This window comes from Melanotaenia boesemani, chromosome 5 (assembly GCF_017639745.1).
Source record: "Melanotaenia boesemani isolate fMelBoe1 chromosome 5, fMelBoe1.pri, whole genome shotgun sequence".
NCBI classification, from domain to species: domain Eukaryota; kingdom Metazoa; phylum Chordata; class Actinopteri; order Atheriniformes; family Melanotaeniidae; genus Melanotaenia; species Melanotaenia boesemani.
In genome coordinates this window covers 23,210,740-23,229,744 of record NC_055686.1, presented here as the reverse complement: position 1 = coordinate 23,229,744, position 19,005 = coordinate 23,210,740, and the positions used below count along the sequence as shown (strand labels likewise).

At 35.2% G+C, this 19,005-nt stretch overlaps 2 protein-coding genes across 2 annotated transcripts; both read left to right on the top strand.

Moving 5' to 3' along the window:
• Window positions 1–3,176: 3,176 nt before the first annotated feature.
• On the top strand, window positions 3,177–10,445 carry zgc:103586. Its single transcript, XM_041984533.1, has 8 exons — window positions 3,177–3,280; window positions 3,970–4,050; window positions 4,970–5,020; window positions 5,104–5,307; window positions 7,427–7,543; window positions 8,649–8,760; window positions 8,845–8,902; window positions 9,832–10,445. The coding sequence occupies exons 1-8, from the start codon at window positions 3,274–3,276 to the stop codon at window positions 9,943–9,945; spliced, it is 744 nt and encodes a 247-aa protein (XP_041840467.1). The 5' UTR covers window positions 3,177–3,273; the 3' UTR covers window positions 9,946–10,445.
• Window positions 10,446–10,603: 158 nt separating this feature from the next.
• Window positions 10,604–13,852, top strand: fis1 (fission, mitochondrial 1). Its single transcript, XM_041986660.1, has 5 exons — window positions 10,604–10,685; window positions 11,164–11,296; window positions 11,692–11,768; window positions 12,959–13,064; window positions 13,156–13,852. Exons 1-5 carry the CDS (start codon window positions 10,641–10,643, stop codon window positions 13,257–13,259), a joined length of 465 nt encoding a protein of 154 aa, XP_041842594.1. The 5' UTR covers window positions 10,604–10,640; the 3' UTR covers window positions 13,260–13,852.
• Window positions 13,853–19,005: the final 5,153 nt, after the last annotated feature.

Below are 19,005 nucleotides of genomic sequence, written 5' to 3'. Positions count from 1 at the left end.
AGAGTGTTATCAGCCAATGCACCAAGCACCTCAAAACAAGAGTTAAAAGGGTATATTGCAAGAGAGTTTGGCACATTTTGGGGCACTACCCACACATTTAGCTATGTTGCTCATTGCAAAGAAGCAGTTTATACCTCATTGTAAAGGTGATGAATCAGGCTTTCCAGCTATGTGTAACGCAATAATATTTGGTATTACTAAAGGGGAGAAAAAAAACAACCAAACTCATATTTCCTTGCTTTTTAAATATTAAGTTAAGTAAATATTTAAGATGTAGTTAAAAGTGTCATCTGAAACCAGCAGTTATTCCAGTTTCTATAGACACTTAGTCAATTTTCATTAATTCTTTTCTGGAGATCCACTTAAGTTCTGTCTAATTTAGTGGGAACAGATATTTTCATGTCTTTCCTGAGATTGTGTGATTAGTGTGATTTAAAACAAGCACAATGCTCTCTACTGTTGTCCTGGCTGTGTGTATAAGTTTGCTGGGCTTCAAACTTGTCTGAGGTCCTGAATAGTTTAATTTTATCAAGGGTATCAGGCTCAACAAAGACTTCTAGTAATTTCAAACTTATACTTAGTGTAATAACTATAAAGCTCTAGTAATTTTAGAACAACTTACACATTGTTTCCTTCTTTTCTAAATGTTTTCCTGCTCCTGACTCCAAAATCATGCTCTTCCTTCATATTATTCTAATTTTTTATTTAGAAGAAAAAAAGCCTTCACTGTTCTCATGGGGATTATGAGGTTAGATAGCAGCCAAGTGGTACTAATCAGCTACACTTGATTAAGAACATCAGTAAGAGCACCTTTAAAAAAGCAGATGTTTAGGCAGTTTTCTGCCCTAGATTATTCAAGTGTGTGTTAACACACTGCCAAGAAGGAAAGACATCAGCAATGATCTTAGAGAGATTGTTGCTACCCACTAATTTGAGGAAAGTTATAAGGCCATCATTCTATGGTGAGATTATTTGCACTTGGAAAATATTCAAGACATCTGCCAATTTTCCCAGGAGAAATGTGCACCCAGGCGTAGACACCTGAACTAGTTCACTCCCCTCAGAGCACAATGTTCAGAGAAACTGCAAAAAAAAAACACAACATGAATCTCAGTTTCTACAGGCCTCAGTTTGCATGTTAAATGTTAAAATTCTTTTTTAATGGTAAATCAAGAAAAAGACTGAGCAAATATGGCTTATATGGAAATACAGTGAGGAAAATAAGTGTTTGAACACCCTGCTATTTTGCAAGTACTCCCACTTAGAAATCATGGAAGAGTCTGAAATTTTCACAGTAGGTGCATGTCCACTGTGAGAGACATAATCTAAAAAAAATCCTGAAATCACAATGTATCATTTTTTAACAATTTATTTGTATGATACAGCTGCAAATAAGTATTTGAACACCTGTCTATCAGCTAGAATTCTGACCCTCAAAGACCTGTTAGTCCACCTTTAAAAAGTCCACCTCCACTCCACTTATTATTCTAAATTAGAAGCACTTGTTTGAGGTCGATAGCTGCATAAAGACACCTGTCCATCCCATACAATCAGTAAGACTCCAACTACTAACATGGCCAAGACCAAAGAGCTGTCCAAAGACACCAGAGACAAAATTGTAGACCTCCACAAGGCTGGAAAGGGCTACGGGGCAATTTCCAATCAGCTTGGTGAAAAAAGATCCACTATTGGAGCAATCATTAGAAAATGGAAGAAGCTAAACATGACTGTCAATCTCCCTCGGACTGGGGCTCCATGCAAGATCTCACCTCGTGGGGTCTCAATGCTTCTAAGAAAGGTGAGGAATCAGCCCAGAACTACACGGGAGGAGCTGATCAATGGCCTGAAAAGAGCTGGGACCACCGTTTCCAAGGTTACTGTTGGTAAAACACTAAGACGTCATGGTCTCAAATCATGCATGGCATGGAAGGTTCCCCTGCTTAAACCAGCACATGTCAAGGCCCGTCTCAAGTTTGCCAATGACCCTTTGGATGATCCAGAGGAGTCATGGGAGAAAGTCATGTGGTCAGATGAGACCAAAATAGAACTTTTTGGTCTTAATTCCACTCACCGTGTTTGGAGGAAGAAGAATGATGAGTACCGTCCCAAGAACACCATCCCTACTGTGAAGCATGGGGGTAGTAGCATCATGCTTTGGGGGTGTTTTTCTGCACATGGGACAGGGCGACTGCACTGTATTAAGGAGAGGATGACCGGGGCCATGTACTGCGAGATTTTGGGGAACAACCTCCTTTCCTTAGTTAGAGCACTGAAGATGGGTTGTGGCTGGGTCTTCCAACATGACAATGACCCGAAGCACACAGCCAAGATAACCAAGGAGTGGCTCCGTAAGAAGCATATCAAGGTTCTGGAGTGGCCTAGCCAGTCTCCAGACATAAACCCAATAGTAAATCTTTGGAGGGAGCTCAAACTCCGTGTTTCTGAGCAACAGCCCAGAAACCTGACTGACCTAGAGAAGATCTGTGTGGAGGAGTGGGCCAAAATCCCTCCTGCAGTGTGTGCAAACCTGGTAAAAAACTACAGGAAACGTTTGACCTCTGTAACTGCAAACAAAGGCTACTGTACCAAATATTAACATTGATTTTCTCAGGTGTTCAAATACTTTTTTGCAGCTGTATCATACAAATAAATTGTTTAAAAAAATCATACATTGTGATTTCAGGAATTTTTTTAGATTATGTCTCTCACAGTGGACATGCACCTACGATGAAAATTTCAGACCCCTCCATGATTTCTAAGTGGGAGTAGTTGCAAAATAGCAGAGTGTTCAAATACTTATTTTCCTCACTATAAAGAACTTAAATAATGTCACCAACAAAACATTTTTTTGTTTTTATTTTTATTTTTATTTTATCACATGAGATATGTGATGTTTGCCCCACAACATACCACATTAAGATAATTGATTTCAAGGTGCCTTCAAAATGCATAGTTTCTGAAAGGTGCAATGAGTGAGTTTGTTATTTTTAGATTTTTTTCTTTTAACTGTACAATTCAGCCAGCTATTTAGTTTGGACTGAGTATTCACTGTTTCACTTTTACTTTCTATGTTTTGATTGTCAACTTGAGATGATCTGTCACGTGTCTGTCACCTGAAAGCCATCCAAACAAGATCATTGGTTGGAACACAGATCACTTAAAAAAACATCTTCAAACAGGAATCCCCACTTGCTTTCACAAGCTTTCATATTCAGTTCTGAAGTCAGTTGATGTAGGATCGCGATTCAGAGAAAGGACATCTGTTTTAGAGAAATGGCAGGCAAGTGAGCCCTTATTTCATTTCGTAAAAAGACTTTACGAGAGGTTGTGTCTGGCAAATTGCTGTATTGAACTGACATGCAACTTCTTAATACTATAAGGGGAAATTATTTAACTTGTGATGTGCAGCAGTACTTAAAAAAGTAACGAGTAAGTTGGCAGTGTGCACTTGTAGCTTTGAATATAACAAAGTAACAAATGATTTTTCTACTGCACAGGCTGACTAGCATAGATTTGTATTGCTTTATCTTCTTTTTGGAAGATTTAGCCCAAAAAAAATGAATAAAATTCACTTATTAACAACAGCATTGATGTGCTATTATAGATTCAGTGTTTCCAAAGATAAATTGAACCCACTGAACCCATTTAACTTCCACTTAAAGGGCTATATATACACATATATATATAGATTGAATAATTACTGTCTGCATGTACATGAGAATTTTACTTTCTGTACATTTTATGTTTATTCTGGCAATGCATACACATCTACATATAAATCTCTAAACTACTTGTATAAAATATAAAAGAACCCTCTGCTTTAGCTCCATGCAGATGACAGTGTATTCTATCGCTGAGTTTTAACCCATCAAAGCAGTTGTACTGTGTGTGTAAACATGAAAATTTTTTATCAGTTTCAGACAAGTAAATACTAACACATTTATGAAAACTCATTAACCCCATCTACAGGTCAACCAGTGAGAGTAACGATTGGAACTGTTTGGGACTTTCAGCTGAAACCTCCACCACCCAGACCCCCGAGACTACCAGGCAAGTATATAAATATACATGTTATACATTCATTTATAGTTTGCCAGACAAAGTTCTTTACAACTAATGCAGATGAATACAACAACTGAACATTAAAGCCAATTTTTATAAAGGTTATAAAGCTCAGTTTTAAAATAAATTATTTCCAAAGCTGTAAAATCAGCTTTTAGAGAATAACATTTGTGATGTTGTAAATTTCGTGTGTGTATGTGTGTGCTATAAGGACTTGTAACTTGTGATGTTTATGGAATCCATAAAGGTCAGACCAGACCTCATAAAAAGAAGAATGTAGTCATTCACTAAGGTTCCAACAGATATCAAGCCTCAGCTATCCATATTTTAATCCAGTCAGGATATTATCTTCCAGCGACACCTTCACATTCAGATTTATATTTCCAGGTTCTAAAATAAATTAAATAAATTAAAAACAAAACAAAAACAGAAACAAAAGTAATGAGATTTACTCTAAAAATTCAAGTCTCTGGCTTTAAAAATGGTAAACACAGTGTGACACTAGACTAAATAGTCCTAAAGCAGCTCTACAGCACATAAATTTGAGCCTTTACTTAATGTATAGGATTAAAATGAGTAAAATCACTACATTTTCAGGGCAACAAAATTGCTATAATCTTTAGTTTTGCATGCATGCTCAAAAATATGTAAATTTTTATTTTTAATGCTTAAAAATATAACATGTACTCATTTTTCAATGCAAATAATAATAAATAAATAAAACCTGTTACAGTCTACGATATAGAACAAACATTTGTAAGGAGGAGGTGCCGTGTTATAGTATGGGTTAAAGTTTGGCATTAAAAACAAGCAAAAAACATGTGTGCCATTGTACAGGTATGCATCAAGTGTCCTGGCAATTTATAATGTCACTACACTAAAGTGAAACATTTTCTGAACTTTGCAGTTGGTGTTATGATTTCATGGATTGTCCTTACTGTGGCACGAATCATCTTTGGTGTGTATTCTTTTTTTTTTTAACACAGTATCTTACTGCATCTTTTTTAAGCAGCACTTTGTGAACTCACTGTCTCTTGACAGGTGTTGTGTATTTTAAGGACTGCCCACAGCAGCCAAACATCCCCAACTATCTGTTAGGAATGGCTTTGATTCCACTGCTCATGATTTCATTCATAACCCTCCCTTGTGAAAGTGATGCAGCTCAACCAAGGGAGCATCCCAGGGGTCTCAAAGCCTGCATGCAGTGTCTTCTAAGCCTGTTTATCTTCACGTGGATCCTGTTAGGTAAGGATGGACCGTATCAGAGATGCTTTTTCTTCTATTTCTAAAAGTTTCTTTCTACCTGTATCAAATGTTACGTAAAGATGCTGTTTCTTACACAGACTTCATCTCAGTATGTTTATTCTATGTACCTCTAGGCGATGTGTGGATTTTCTCCATCTATCAACCAAACTATGACCCCACAGCTGCTGATGGGCTTTACTGTGATAAGACTTTGTACACATTTGCTTTTTGGAATGCTGTGTATGAGACATTTGTGTTTGGAGCCCTTCTGGCCAAAGTGTGCAAAGGGCTGATGTGTTATGTGATAATGACTCCAGCACCAACAAATGCAGACTTTTATGGGCATGTCTGAGGTGTTAATTGGGTGTTTATATGTTGTTGTTTTTTTCTCATCACATAAAAAGTTACTTTAAAGTTTTATCTTACTATAAAACTGAGATGATAAAATATTTATTCAAATTTAATACACTTTTGCATCCCATTGATTGAAAGAGGAGAGGCATCCAGATTTTTAACCTGTTTCCTGTTCAGCAAATCCCATGACATGTCCAAACCTAAAAATATGTTTGCACATTAACTCAGTTCAATTTAATTAAGTTCAGTTCAATTCAATTCAAATTTATTTAAAAGGTGTGCTTTGTACTTTTCTTTGATACTTTCTGTTTAAATGTGTTTTGTATTTATCTGTTTTTATGTACAGGTATGTAAAGTACTTTGGTCTGTTTGAGTATTGTTGGAGGTGCTGTAGAAACAAACATTGACTGATTTATTGAAATCAGTTTAATTCCATTCAATTTAATTATATTTTATAGCATTTATTCCAACAATATAATCTCAAGACACTTTATTGACAAATCAGTTTGAGCCAATCCGTTGTCATCCGTATTCACACAAGCCAGTTCATATAAAAAATCATAACCTGGCTAAGGAAAACCAACAGACTGCACTGAATCTTGAATTTGATTCAATCCCCCATTCTGAGCATGCATGGGGCCTGCGGGCAACAGTATAAAGAAAAAAAAAAACTACCTGGAACACACCATTACTTTGGCCGCCCATCTACTGAGCTTTATTGACCAGTCAGACCAATAAATGAACTGTGTTGGCTCATAAAACACGTCATCTCACCAGGAAAATATCCCGTATATCCAGCCTCTAGCTGTAATCAAATCAAATCAAATCAAATCAAATTTTATTTATAGAGCTCAAACATTTTTGCACTTTCGCTAAAATAAATAAATAAATATATTTTTTATGTAATTTTTCTGTATTTTCTGCTAATATTTTTATATTGGTGCCTTTGCTGTATTTAAATAAAGAAATAAAGAAAATGTTGTTAATATTGGCTTTGTAAATATTGCTTACATCATGAATAGATTTACTTATTGTTGCCATGACTCACAATGCTGCCACTCCTATTAGACTATGGGTTTTCTTTCTTTCTTTTTCTTTCTTTCTTTCTTTCTTTCTTTCTTTCTTTCTTTCTTTCTTTCTTTCGTTGTTTCTTTCTTTCTTTCTTTCTTTCTTTCTTTCTCTATTTATTTATTTATTTATTCATTCTTTTTTTTTTTTTTTTAAACTAATATAAACTTAATAGATTAGTTAATTTGCATGAAGTCCTGAATGACCCTTAACTGTGCCTCTTAATGAGGTTAGTTTGAGTTTTTGTCTGTCGGATTTTACATAACAAACAAATGTCAAACGTCATCTGGCAAACATGTCGATGACGTCACGTCGTATCCGCCAATCACGTAAGGGTAAACAATGTTGCGTTGCAGTCATCAGGAAACTTGCTACGCTCGCCTCTTGAAAGTCAATTAGCCCCTGATCCACTGGCCTGTGAGAGTAAAAAGTGAAAATAAAAAGACAAACAGGAACATTAACAGAACTGTTATTCATTTGTCAGTCACGTGACTGTTAAACTGCAAACGTGTCACAATCCAGAACAGTCCAACAAAAGCTGTGAGCAAACCTCTGCAATGACAGGCAAGTCTACCACCCTGCGACAAACTTCCATCAGGCTCTATGTGTCTTTATTGTGCAAAATGTTTTACATTGTGATTATTATTAATGTAAACTAAGGTGTGTAGTTGCGTGTGGTGTTCTGTTTTACGCGCAGATAAAGTAGAAGAACTGGTTTCAAAATGTCTGCAAGCCCGTGACCTGGCATACTGTCCTTACAGCCGGTTCCCCGTTGGTGCTGCCATATTAACAGCAGATGGCGCCATAATCACAGGTAAGAACCAACAGGTGACCTGAAACACGCTCATCAAAAACAACTGAAAACGGAGTGTTGGAACTAAAGTACCATATAAACAAAGGAGACACATTCATATTATTTTCCTATATGCTTTCTATGACATTTCAGAAAGCAGTGTTATACTATATTTCTTGAAGAGATGTTCAGTATAAGGAGAATATCCTGCAAACCCATTAAATCAACCAGGTAGAACTTTAAAATGCCCCATTTAAAATACTTCCATTAAAGCTACACTTTTTAAATCTCACAGTCATTATTTTAATGTCAGCATTTCATTTGGAAGAAAAGTCCACCAGATCCACCAGATTAAACACTTTTCCCATTGTAGGAAGATGCTGGAAATCCATGTATGTTTGTTAGTTATGTTACAGAGCCATGTGACCATCAGGGTGGCCCAAAATGTGTGTGTGTGTGTACTGTATGTATGTCTTATTCAGCATCTAACATTTTGCTAATCAGAAAGGATTTCACACACAGACACAAGCAAAATCACTCTTAGTGTCTCAAAGTAGTCCCATAATAAAGCCCACCCCACTTCTATTTATTATGTGGAAGATAATTCCGTTTATAAATTAATACTGCAATAAACTAAATATTAAAATTGAAATTTCAAGGGTTTAAATCCTAAAAATACTTTTCTTTGGGGGTGGTTGTTTTAGTTTGTTTGTTTGTTTGTTTGTTTGTTTGTTTGATGGAGGCCTGAAGTTGTTTCAGTGATTTAAAAAAAAATTAAAAAGCAGGAAAATATTGTTGTATGATTTTATAGCAGCTTTTTGTGTATGGACATTTTTGGGATCAAAGTTCACCAGAAGGTTCAAGTTCATCAACATTGGATTTAAAGAAAATTTTAACAAAAAAAAAATTATATTAGCTGCAACAAAGCCAAAATTATCACCAAAATTTAGAAAAACAGGAGAAGAAAATGGGCAAGAATGCCCAAGGAAACCATAAAGGTGGGCGTAAGACCTAAAAATAATAATAATAATAATAAAAGAAAAAAGAAAACTAAATATTAGGTGCCTCTTAAGAACATGAATATTTATTCCTCTGTGAATGTGTTCAGAGTATTTATTATTTACAGGTTGTAATGTGGAGAATGCTTCCTATGGCCTGACTGTGTGTGCCGAGAGGACAGCCATCCAGAGAGCTGTCGTGGAAGGACACAGACAGTTCACGGCCATTGCCGTGACATGGTTTGATGCTCCAAGATTTCTACTAAGTAGATATTGTAAATAATGCCGTGTTCATGCATTCATCCACTCCTCTCTTCTGTGTAGTGATATCAGAGACCTTTTTGTTGGACCATGTGGAGCATGCCGACAGGTTCTAATGGAGGTGAGACGTCTTTCTCATCTCCAGAATAGACAGTCATCATCCCATAATCAGAACTATATAATATTCCCAGCTTAGCATATAAAAAAAAAAATAACAAGAAGAACTATTTTTTGTGCTATGTAAATCTGGAATTTAAATCGTTTTTCGTCTTATTGACTTAGGGCGTGGCTGCTCGTACAGCAGGAAGCGCAGTATTTTACTGAGTTGTTAAATATTAATAGTAATGACCTAGAACAATAATGTGTTAAAGCTTCCATATTGAGAAGATCTATTTTATATCAGAAAAAAAAATTAAAATTAAGAAATATTGGATTATGTGCATTTTCCAATCATGCTCTTTGTCAGATTAAATTTAATCAGATAAATTTATATGTTCACTCTTAAAAACATTGCTTAATCTAAGTAAACATAAAAATGATTCATAGAGTGTTGCAGGTGATTTATGAGAATTTATGAGAAATATAACAGAATTTATGAAAAATATAACAAAACCATGAAAAGACTAAATACAAAATAAACAAATAAAATATATAAAATCTTGGCTGAATTCATGACCATAGCGTTCTAAGAAGTCTTGGTTGTCCTCCTTTCTTTACTTTGCATGTTTATGTTACATTTGGATTTAGTTATTTAGCAGACACCTTTATACAAAGCAATTTATAAATGAGGAAGCTGCAGGGTCTATTTAAAGGTCAAATTTTAAGCAGGACAGGTAAAAAAAAAAGTGCAAAGTCAGTGTGAGTTAGGCATACTAGGTTTGTTAGATAAGGATGTGTTCCTGGAAGTAATGAGTCTTTTAGATTGTGTTTGGTAGCTTATTTCATCATCATGGAACCACAAACATTAGACTGATACTGTGAAAATAGGGTGCTGACACAAATGGAGAATTTTTTCAAAACACTGCTATTGCTTTCTGTCTCTTTTGACAGTTTGGGTCAGACTGGACTGTATACTTGACCAAGCCAGATGGAACCTACAAGGAAACCAACCTAACTCAACTGTTGCCTTTACCCTTTTCCCCTGCACACCTCACAAAGAACTGATGAAGCTTCCAAATTATGGATAAATATCACCACTCTCATTGATCTTACTGTAGCAAGGTCAAACACTGGAAGAAAAAAAAAAATCAATTTTAGCACTACTTGAATGGTTTTATATTGTATAAATGAGCAATCAGTGGCATGTAAATAAGTTATGTAGTTTTACAATAATTTAACTCGTAATTAGTGAACAAGATGTTCAGTAACTAGAGTTTTACATGAGCATATATAAATAAAATCAGTTAAAATACTCACTTATATAATACCTAAATCATTTGAAATGTTTTAAACATGTAGCCAAATGGATAAAGTTACATTACTTTGAAATAAACAAAATATTTGCATAAGTTCTTTTGTTTTTTTCTTTAGTGTGGTTACAAATTGTGCTCTAGAACTTCTTTCATATCAGCAGTTACTGTCGCAACACTGACTTTGACAAGCAATGCTGTAAACTTGTGTCAGTTTTCTCTTGAATGAACAATAAAATTTACTTTCAACATGTGTCAAACGTTTATCCTGATTTATTTATTTATTTATTTAGTAATTTATTTATGTACGTATGTATGTATGTATGTATATGGTGTATATGTATGTTATTGCTGCGTAGGGTTTTGCAGGAGAAATCTTAACAATGACGTATGGCACTGTTATGTCATGTGATCAAAAGTGGGCGGGGCCGAACTACGTTTCCCGGAAACATGGAGGCTGTACTAAGTGATGTGGTAGCTCCTGAAGATCTTTTAGTAAGTTTTCACATTATTAAACATATTCCCTATTATTAAAACGGACATATATACACATGAGCGATTCTCTCTTATGTCCGTTTAGCGTCTGTTCACTTTGTAAAATTTGACACTTTCATGAAATATAGCGTTTCGACTTGTACTTTGTCGCGTCACGTAGCTAGCTAATGCTAATATTGTTGTTTATAATAAAAATGGGGTTTCTGATTATTGTAGATATACGTAAATAACGTACGATTAATGCCAACAAGGATTTGGTAGTAATGTGTGATGGTGCTGAAGTGAACATACAGGAATAATTATCGGTCGTGAATATACAGGAAACATTGCATAATACAATGCTAGAAATGAGAAAAGTGAGTCAATGAAGTGAAATGTCAGCCGGCGACGGAGCTTTTGTTTAACTGTCACTACGATAATTTACAAATCTAACTCTGTGAACTTCTTATGTAAAACTTGGTTTGTTTTGTTATCACAGAAATTTGAGAAGAAATACAACAGTGAATTGGTGAAAGGGGCTGTCTCCAAAGAAACAAAGTTTGAATATGCTTGGTGTTTGATCAGGAGTAAATACACCGACGACATTAAGAAGGGAATAGTCTTCTTGGAAGGTATGTTGATACAGTATATGTGTTTTTTTTTTTGTCATTTTACATATATTTATTTTAAATAAATCTGAAGTAAGAGAAACCACCATGAAAAGAAATGTTTCAGTATATACTTTGATACAAAGCTGTTCCAATTATACCATTTCTGGGTCCAATTAATGGTAATGGCAAGTGATGAAAAATTATGCTGAGATAATGAATGTATGCTTTTCTGTTAGTATAAAAGAAAGTGATTTTAATGATTATGCTATAATATTGTGGTCAGATTAAAGTGCAACCACTCAAATGTGAAACATTCTTTACAGTCCTACTGATATTTGAGAGTAGAGAAAGCTTGCATACTGAGATTTATTGTACAAACTTGCGTTCATAGTTGGTAACTTATTTTCTTTTTTTAGAACTTGTTCAGAAATCCTCAAAGGACGACTCACGGGACTTTCTGTTCTACCTTGCAGTGGCAAACTACAGACTCAAAGTGAGTTTTCTTTCTAATCTCCCTTTATTTGCCATAACCTGTCCAAAATATTCACAAATGGCCGAATTGCGCGAACCTAAACAAAAATCCAGATCAACATAAACTTTCTTTGCATGCCACACAGCTTTATTCTACCTATGTTTTATTCTTTATGCTATAGCTATGTTGACATCTGTGAAGACTTCACTGTTACCAGGTTTAAAAATTGGCACAAGAGCCAAATGCTGGTAAATTTTCATTGACCTTTTACATGATTTTTGGTTAGTTGTAAGGGGTTGGTGAGTCATTTTAAATTACAGTGCTATGTTTTTAATTTTAGCTAGCTGGGACTAAAATGACCCCTATGTTCTTTTGTTTGTTTGTTTGTTTAATATATTAATGTAACAAATCAGATCAGTTCACTATAATTCAGTGCTGTATAGCTGTTTACTGCCTGTTGATGTTGTAAGTGTATGTTTTTAGTGAGCTGGTGTTTTTTCTAATAAACAGAATGTTATCTATTCATAATTTTTTCATTATGTAATACTAAAGAGGAATTAGCTTACCTGCTTTTGGCAAATGAGTGAAAAAGTTTAGATCTCACCTGAGTGTCATTTGTGAGCTCACAAGTCAATCCTTAGCTGCTGTGGCGGCTATGAGTCCCCTCACAGATCTCATGGTGGCAGCAAAGCCTAAGTCCACAGGAATGCTGGTTATACTGGTGTGGCAGGATAAAACAGTAAGAAAAAAAAATCACCAAAAATGGAAAAAAATGCCAATCCGAATAACTTCAAACTTGACATTATGCTCCCTTGGCTTCCCAGTAATGAATTTGTGGAGTTCAGAGTGCACTGGATGAAAGAACAGACAGAAAGACAACGATTCTGTTATCTAGTAGTCACATTTCTGATTTGTGTTTCTTTAAAAATAGAAAATTTTATTGCTGTGTATCATTAGCTTCTTCACCTGCATTCTAGTACAGTTGTGTGCCTGTCTCAGCTATCTCTTCTATGTCTGGGAGATAACTAATGAGGATTTTATGATCTGCAGGTCAACATGATCTTCTTCAACACTGTGCATAATTAAATTACTGTAAAGTGACCACAGCTAATAATATGCTTTATTAAATGTACATCAGATCCATCTTCCATTTGATTTGCTATTTTCATTTAGTTATTTAGTCTTTCTTTCCCCTGTTCCCCTTTTTCCAGGAGTATGAGAGAGCCTTGAAGTACATCCGGACTCTTCTAAGGAATGAGCCAGGGAACAAGCAGGCTCTGGAACTGGAGAAACTGATTGACAAAGCTCTGAAGAAAGGTAAGAGAGTATTAGCTGGGAAAAAAAAAGATTTATTGCTTAATAATAAGTTTCTAAAGGCACTTCCTGAACCTCTCCTGTTGTCATTTAGATGGCTTGGTTGGCATGGCGATCGTCGGGGGAATTGGTCTTGGCGTGGCCGGTTTAGCGGGTCTCATCGGCTTGGCAGTGTCAAAAGGAGCCGCCAAATCCTAACCAGGATATGAGACATTGCATCTTCATTTTGCTGGACTTATACACTGACCTGCATAAAACAAAGAAAATAAAGGAATAAAACTAAACTGCAGAAAGCTTAAAGGATGTGTAATTTTGGCTTGAGACTGAATATCTGCTGCAACTCATTGAAATATTTGAATAACAGCAGAGAAGAAGTCCTTTTCATACTTTAACAGGGTTTGTTCACACACTATAGCACGGCATCCAATAACTTTTATAACTTTCGCTTACATTTTCTAAGTTGACATTTACATTTAGTAAAAGAAATTGTGGTTCTGTTACTGTTCCTTTCATTTTGAATTGTTAAGGAAAGTGTAATTGGTGCAGGGTCTCGTATTATACCGATGGAGCAACAGTGATTTTTGTCAGAAAATGAAGTTCGGCTGCTCCTGTGGAGGCGTTGAGGAGATACTTGTTTAATTCAGAAAAGGTCTTTTTTTATTTGTTCTAAGTAAGTTTTAGTGGGGCGTGATGCAAAATATATACATTTTTTCTCATGTAAAATGCAACCCTAACATTTATCCTCGCTATATTTAAGTGTTTTCCATCTTGTTAAATAAAATAATTGAGACTAATTGTGTTTTCAGAACATATTTGTGAAGCTTTTGATTACTGTCACTGTACTTGACTATGCATTTATGTTTGCTTAAAGGTTTTTCCTTTAACTTGTTACACATCTTTCCCATTCATTGCTCTGTTGTAATTCTCTGCAGCCAGTTGCTAAAAAATGAAGAAATGAGGCATCTGGTTTTTCTTGTGCTGAAACAAATCAACAGGTTAGTCAAAGAGTTGTAACATTTTAAGCTGCACATTTAAAAGGCGACAAATCCAAGATTTGTTTTAAAGGGCATTTTATTTTTGCTGAAAGCAACCAAAAAATCCAAGATTTCAGAGGTAAAAGAATAGTGGTGGAAGTGGGACACTGGTAATGTTAGATATCCAATGAAAAGTTAAACATATATATCTTCATAAATAGATAAAAATAAAAGTGGTTCAGAGACGTAGAGCTGTGAAATAGTTTAAAATGATTTGGCTCTAAAATGGAGCTTCGTGGTCTGATTTTAGAAACCTGCCTGTAAAGTAAAGCATTTGGTGGCAATTACTTTTAGTTTATCAAATCCAAGTACACTAATGTGAGTCAATGAGTCAGTCATTAGCCGTTTCAAATGGAAAAGGGAAAAAAAAACTGACATTACAGGATTGTCTTCCAGTGTATAATAAAAGACTTGAGAATTTTCCATTTGTCTACACATGCCACTGATTCATTATTGAGTCATTAAAGTCATTATAAGCTTGTATTGAAGAGGCAAAAGTCCGTTACAAGCTTGTTCTAATCTCTGTTAATAATTGGCTTTATTGTGCTTAATGTGTTGGCGGGCACTTATAGAGTATTTCACAGGGAGGATGAGGTGTGTATGTCTAAAGAAATATCTGCCCTGCTAGTGCACTCAGTCTCTTCTCATATCTTGATCCACAGAGAGATTCAAGTCACCGGCAACATTTTACAACGGGAAAGCTCATTTAGGCTATCAGTTGAGTTTGGTCTTATCAGCCTCATGGGATTTTACTTATTAACCTGTTTGACAGGGCTGAAACTCCCACGGAGCAGATCAGGAAAAACAATCATTTTCTTTGGTGTGAGAGGTGTGTAAATGTTAAAGAAAAATGGACATCTTTGGATACCTGGAAAAATCTGTAGGAAATCATGAACTTATATCTGTTCAGCTCTTCATCCACACAGTTTAAACAACTTAAACATTAATGATTTATCAAAGCATGTGTAATTCAGATGGGCTTCAGTGAGTTTGAGTTATAGGGCCAATGTTCATTTAGGACCTGCTGGTTGTGGGACACGGCTGAAGGATATTAATGTGTAATCACCGTGTAGAAGTCACATATGAGCGGTAACACTGTGTATTGACTTAGTTCCACCATCACACTGTAATTTAAGGTTATTGTGTTATCCAATCCCCTCATATTTTTGCAGGCATTGACACAAAGAGGAAATAAATTCAGATTTTGGTCCATTTTATGTGCAGTTAATGTTTAAAATTCCTGTCTTGGATTAGTTTCTCTTATCTTTATTTTTATGTATATTGTACTTTCGCTTTTTCAGATCTTTACACCAGCTTAATGACATTTTTGTTGTGTTATCTAAAACACTTTGATGTTCTGGGCTTTATGATTGTCAGTTTTAATTATTTATTTGTTTTTTATTTATTGTTATACTTTTGTTTGCTGTTTTTTTTTTTTTTGTCCGGTATTGTTATATTGTGTACTTCGGGGACAGTTCTTGTACCGAAAAACAGTCTGAAGTCATTCTAGTAGCTCCTTGAGGCCATTGATAGTTAAAGTGGCTGGTTAATGTGCTGATACTCACATTAACCCAAGCATTCCTAAATTAAAAAAATTGCTCTTAACATCTGTTTGTCATCTTAACAATAAGTATTGAACATTTTCTAATTTCACCTGTTTGTACAAAAACTTCATGATAAGGAAATTTAATGATTTTGAGCACATTTTATTTAAAGAATATTATAACAGCCTCATGGTGTACAAAAGAAGTCAAATTTAGATTCAGTTATTTTAGAAGTTACAAAGACTTTTCAGCATGATTAGTTGATTAAGAAAGATAAAACAATTATCTTTCATGTCATCATGTCGGCTGTTTATACTGATTTTATCATCAAAGCTGGAAACAATATAGTAGAATGCTCTGTGTTTGGACCAGTGTGTTTTACCACATGCATCCTTCTCTGAGACAACATTAGTAGGCAGCACCACAATAGTTCCATTGCTCTATATTAAATATTCTATTTGATATTTATGTGAGCCCTAATTAAACTATACTGAACTATAGCTATATATAATAAAGACATAAGTGCCTATGACCTGTAATTCTCTGTTTTTAAACTCAGATAAAACTGAAGCTGTTATACTGTCTGTCCATGTACTTTGACCTCCGGTAAGCCTGCCACTGCATGGAAGCTTGGAGTTGAAGTATGCCAATTTTTTTTTTTTTTTTAAACCATCTCTCATTTCTCTATATTTTGCCTTGAAGCAGCCAGATGTTATTGTAAACAAGCTCCTCAGGCTCTCTGAAGGTCTTTCAAAGATTATTTATAGATTTCTAATACACGTAGGCTGCTTTTTGACTCATTTTCCATCATTTCCTTATTTCTAGCTGACTATTTTTGGAGGAATTTGTTTGTTTTTTGTCAAGCTACCCAATACTGACAACTTAGCAAGCATAGCATTGTATTTTTTACCAGGATGTATTCTTCACTGCAGTCTAGTTTATTCTACCAGAGCTCTACAGTCTTTGGGTTCATTACATGTTTGTAGCAATATTAACCATCTGTACATTTAGGATTAGGCTAAAACTTTCTTTTTTTAATGGAAAGTATATACTGTAGATACTCTGTTATACTCGGTCTCGGTCATTTCTGCTCCCGTTTCTCTCTGGAGGTATCTCTTGGTCCTGAGCTCCATGTTTCTTATACATACTGGCACACCCTACTGAAAGGCTTTCTCATACCAAAGTACCCTTCAAGATAGTGTTGTTGAATTTCTTTCTATTAATTTAAAGAATCATGAGACTGTTAATAATTTTATCTCATTTGGATAAAACTGAATAGTAAAAAAAAAACAAATTACAGTTTTGAAAAATGTCTATCTGTACAGTCATCTGTACTGTGCTTCATCATCACATTCTCATCCCATGTCTTTTCAAAAAAATGTTCCTGGAAAGCACATGTAAAAGTTATGGCCTTCCTAACAGATGTCACGTGTGAAAAAAGTCACATGAAGTTTTGTTTTTACAGACAAGGTTTCTGTGATGTTTTCATCTAAACCCACAAACTTATCAGCAACCAATGCTGTAGCGAAGTGAGCTATAAAATGGGTTTTGCAAACAGTTTAGTCATAAAATGAGACGTTTATGGTGGGACAGAATCAGTTCTTCAGTGGTTTTCAACTGATGTGGGACAAATAGTGACCCAAATAGAAGAAAAATGTCTACTTCTCGAATTTATTTAATGAAAAGATGGTTCTGTTTTAAGCTCAGATTGTATAGAATTAACAGTTTTAATAGACTCAACATTAAGGGTGAAGCTGAGAAGTGAATAAAAACGTCTTAATTTGTCTTTAAATGGTAAATAAAATTAAATCAGCTGAGGATACTTACAGAATTCATGACAAGCAACTCAAAATAAACAAAATGTGCAATTAAAAAAGTTCAAGTATACAAAATTAAAATGTTCCTATTATTACTTTATCAGTATGAAAAACACTGAAACAGTGCTCACTTCAATCTGAGCTGTAACACTGACATCATAGATCAGATTCTGGTGGATTTAATGGGAGAATGTGGGGCTCTTTACAACATTTGGCCCAGGTAAAGGCCTGCAACCCACTGAAAACAAGTCTGCAACCCTCTTTTGAGTCGGGCCCCACCAGTTGAGAATCAATGATTTAGAGTACTTCAGGTGTAAGTGAGGTTGATGAGGCTGACTTTAATTTTATCTGCATTTTGAATTTCTGAAAAGAGGGAAGCGGCTAAAAGAAAGCCAAGACGTTGAGAATATTTTCCATTAATGCTGCTCATAATTTTGAAATATATTGGATGGGCTAGATTTGCTTATAAATCTCATTTTGGTGTTTCAAAATCATTTGTTGTTGTTTTTTGTGTGTGTGTTGCCCCTTGTTAAATCGTAAGTTTTATCAAGGGTACAGAGATTATTATTCTTCTTATAGCAGAAACTTTGTTTCATGATATCTGTAAGTTAATACTCTAAAAAAGAACTTCAATAAAAACTTTAATTTATAAATACACATTGCAACAAATATAGAAGATAATTGTGGCAATCTGATTAAATAAATCTGAAAATGCAAAATTCATCCCTGGAATTCTGTTTCAGATAATTTTATGAATGTTAAAAATGTCATTCTGCAGGACAAATGTCTCTGTGTAATGCTGTGGTTGACTATAAAGAAGTTAACTCCTAATTTCTGTAAAACAAATCCCTGCTATTAAATACAAATTTCATGATATATAAAACTTATAATTTTTTTTATCTGATTCATATCACCACTATAATAAGAACTGCCATCAGGTTCCACTAGCAGCCGTCAGGCTTTCACCAGCGGGTAGTTACTGTGAGGATCTTTAGAAGAGGCAAGAGACTGCTTTTTGCAGTTTCTCTCAGATGGTTCTGGATTCAGCCAATAATAGTGGACTCTGTCTTAGCTGAGTTACAAGAGCTTAATGCAAGCCTGAATGACTCTCAAAAGGATATTGATGGGTTAAAGGAGCATCAGAAGGCTCAGAAGGTGACACAAAAGAAATTTTAAAGCAGGTTCATGACCATCAGGACAAGTTGTAATGGTAAAAGGACTTGTACTTATATAATGCTTTTCCAGTCAGCTTGACCACTCAAAGCAGCTTACACTACATGTCACATTCACCGATTTACACACATATACACACACACCCCAATAGACACATCAGGAGGCAATGTAAGGTTCAGTGTCTTGCCCAAAGACACTTGGGCATGTAGTCACGGAAACCTGGAATCAATCCACTGACCACCCATTGGTTGGCCACCTACCAACCAATGGGTTACCAAGTGCATGCTGATTACCTCAAAAATCTATGCAGGAGAAACAATCTGGTGATTAATGGACTTGGACCAGATAAGGCTGATAAAACCTTGGGGAGAAACTG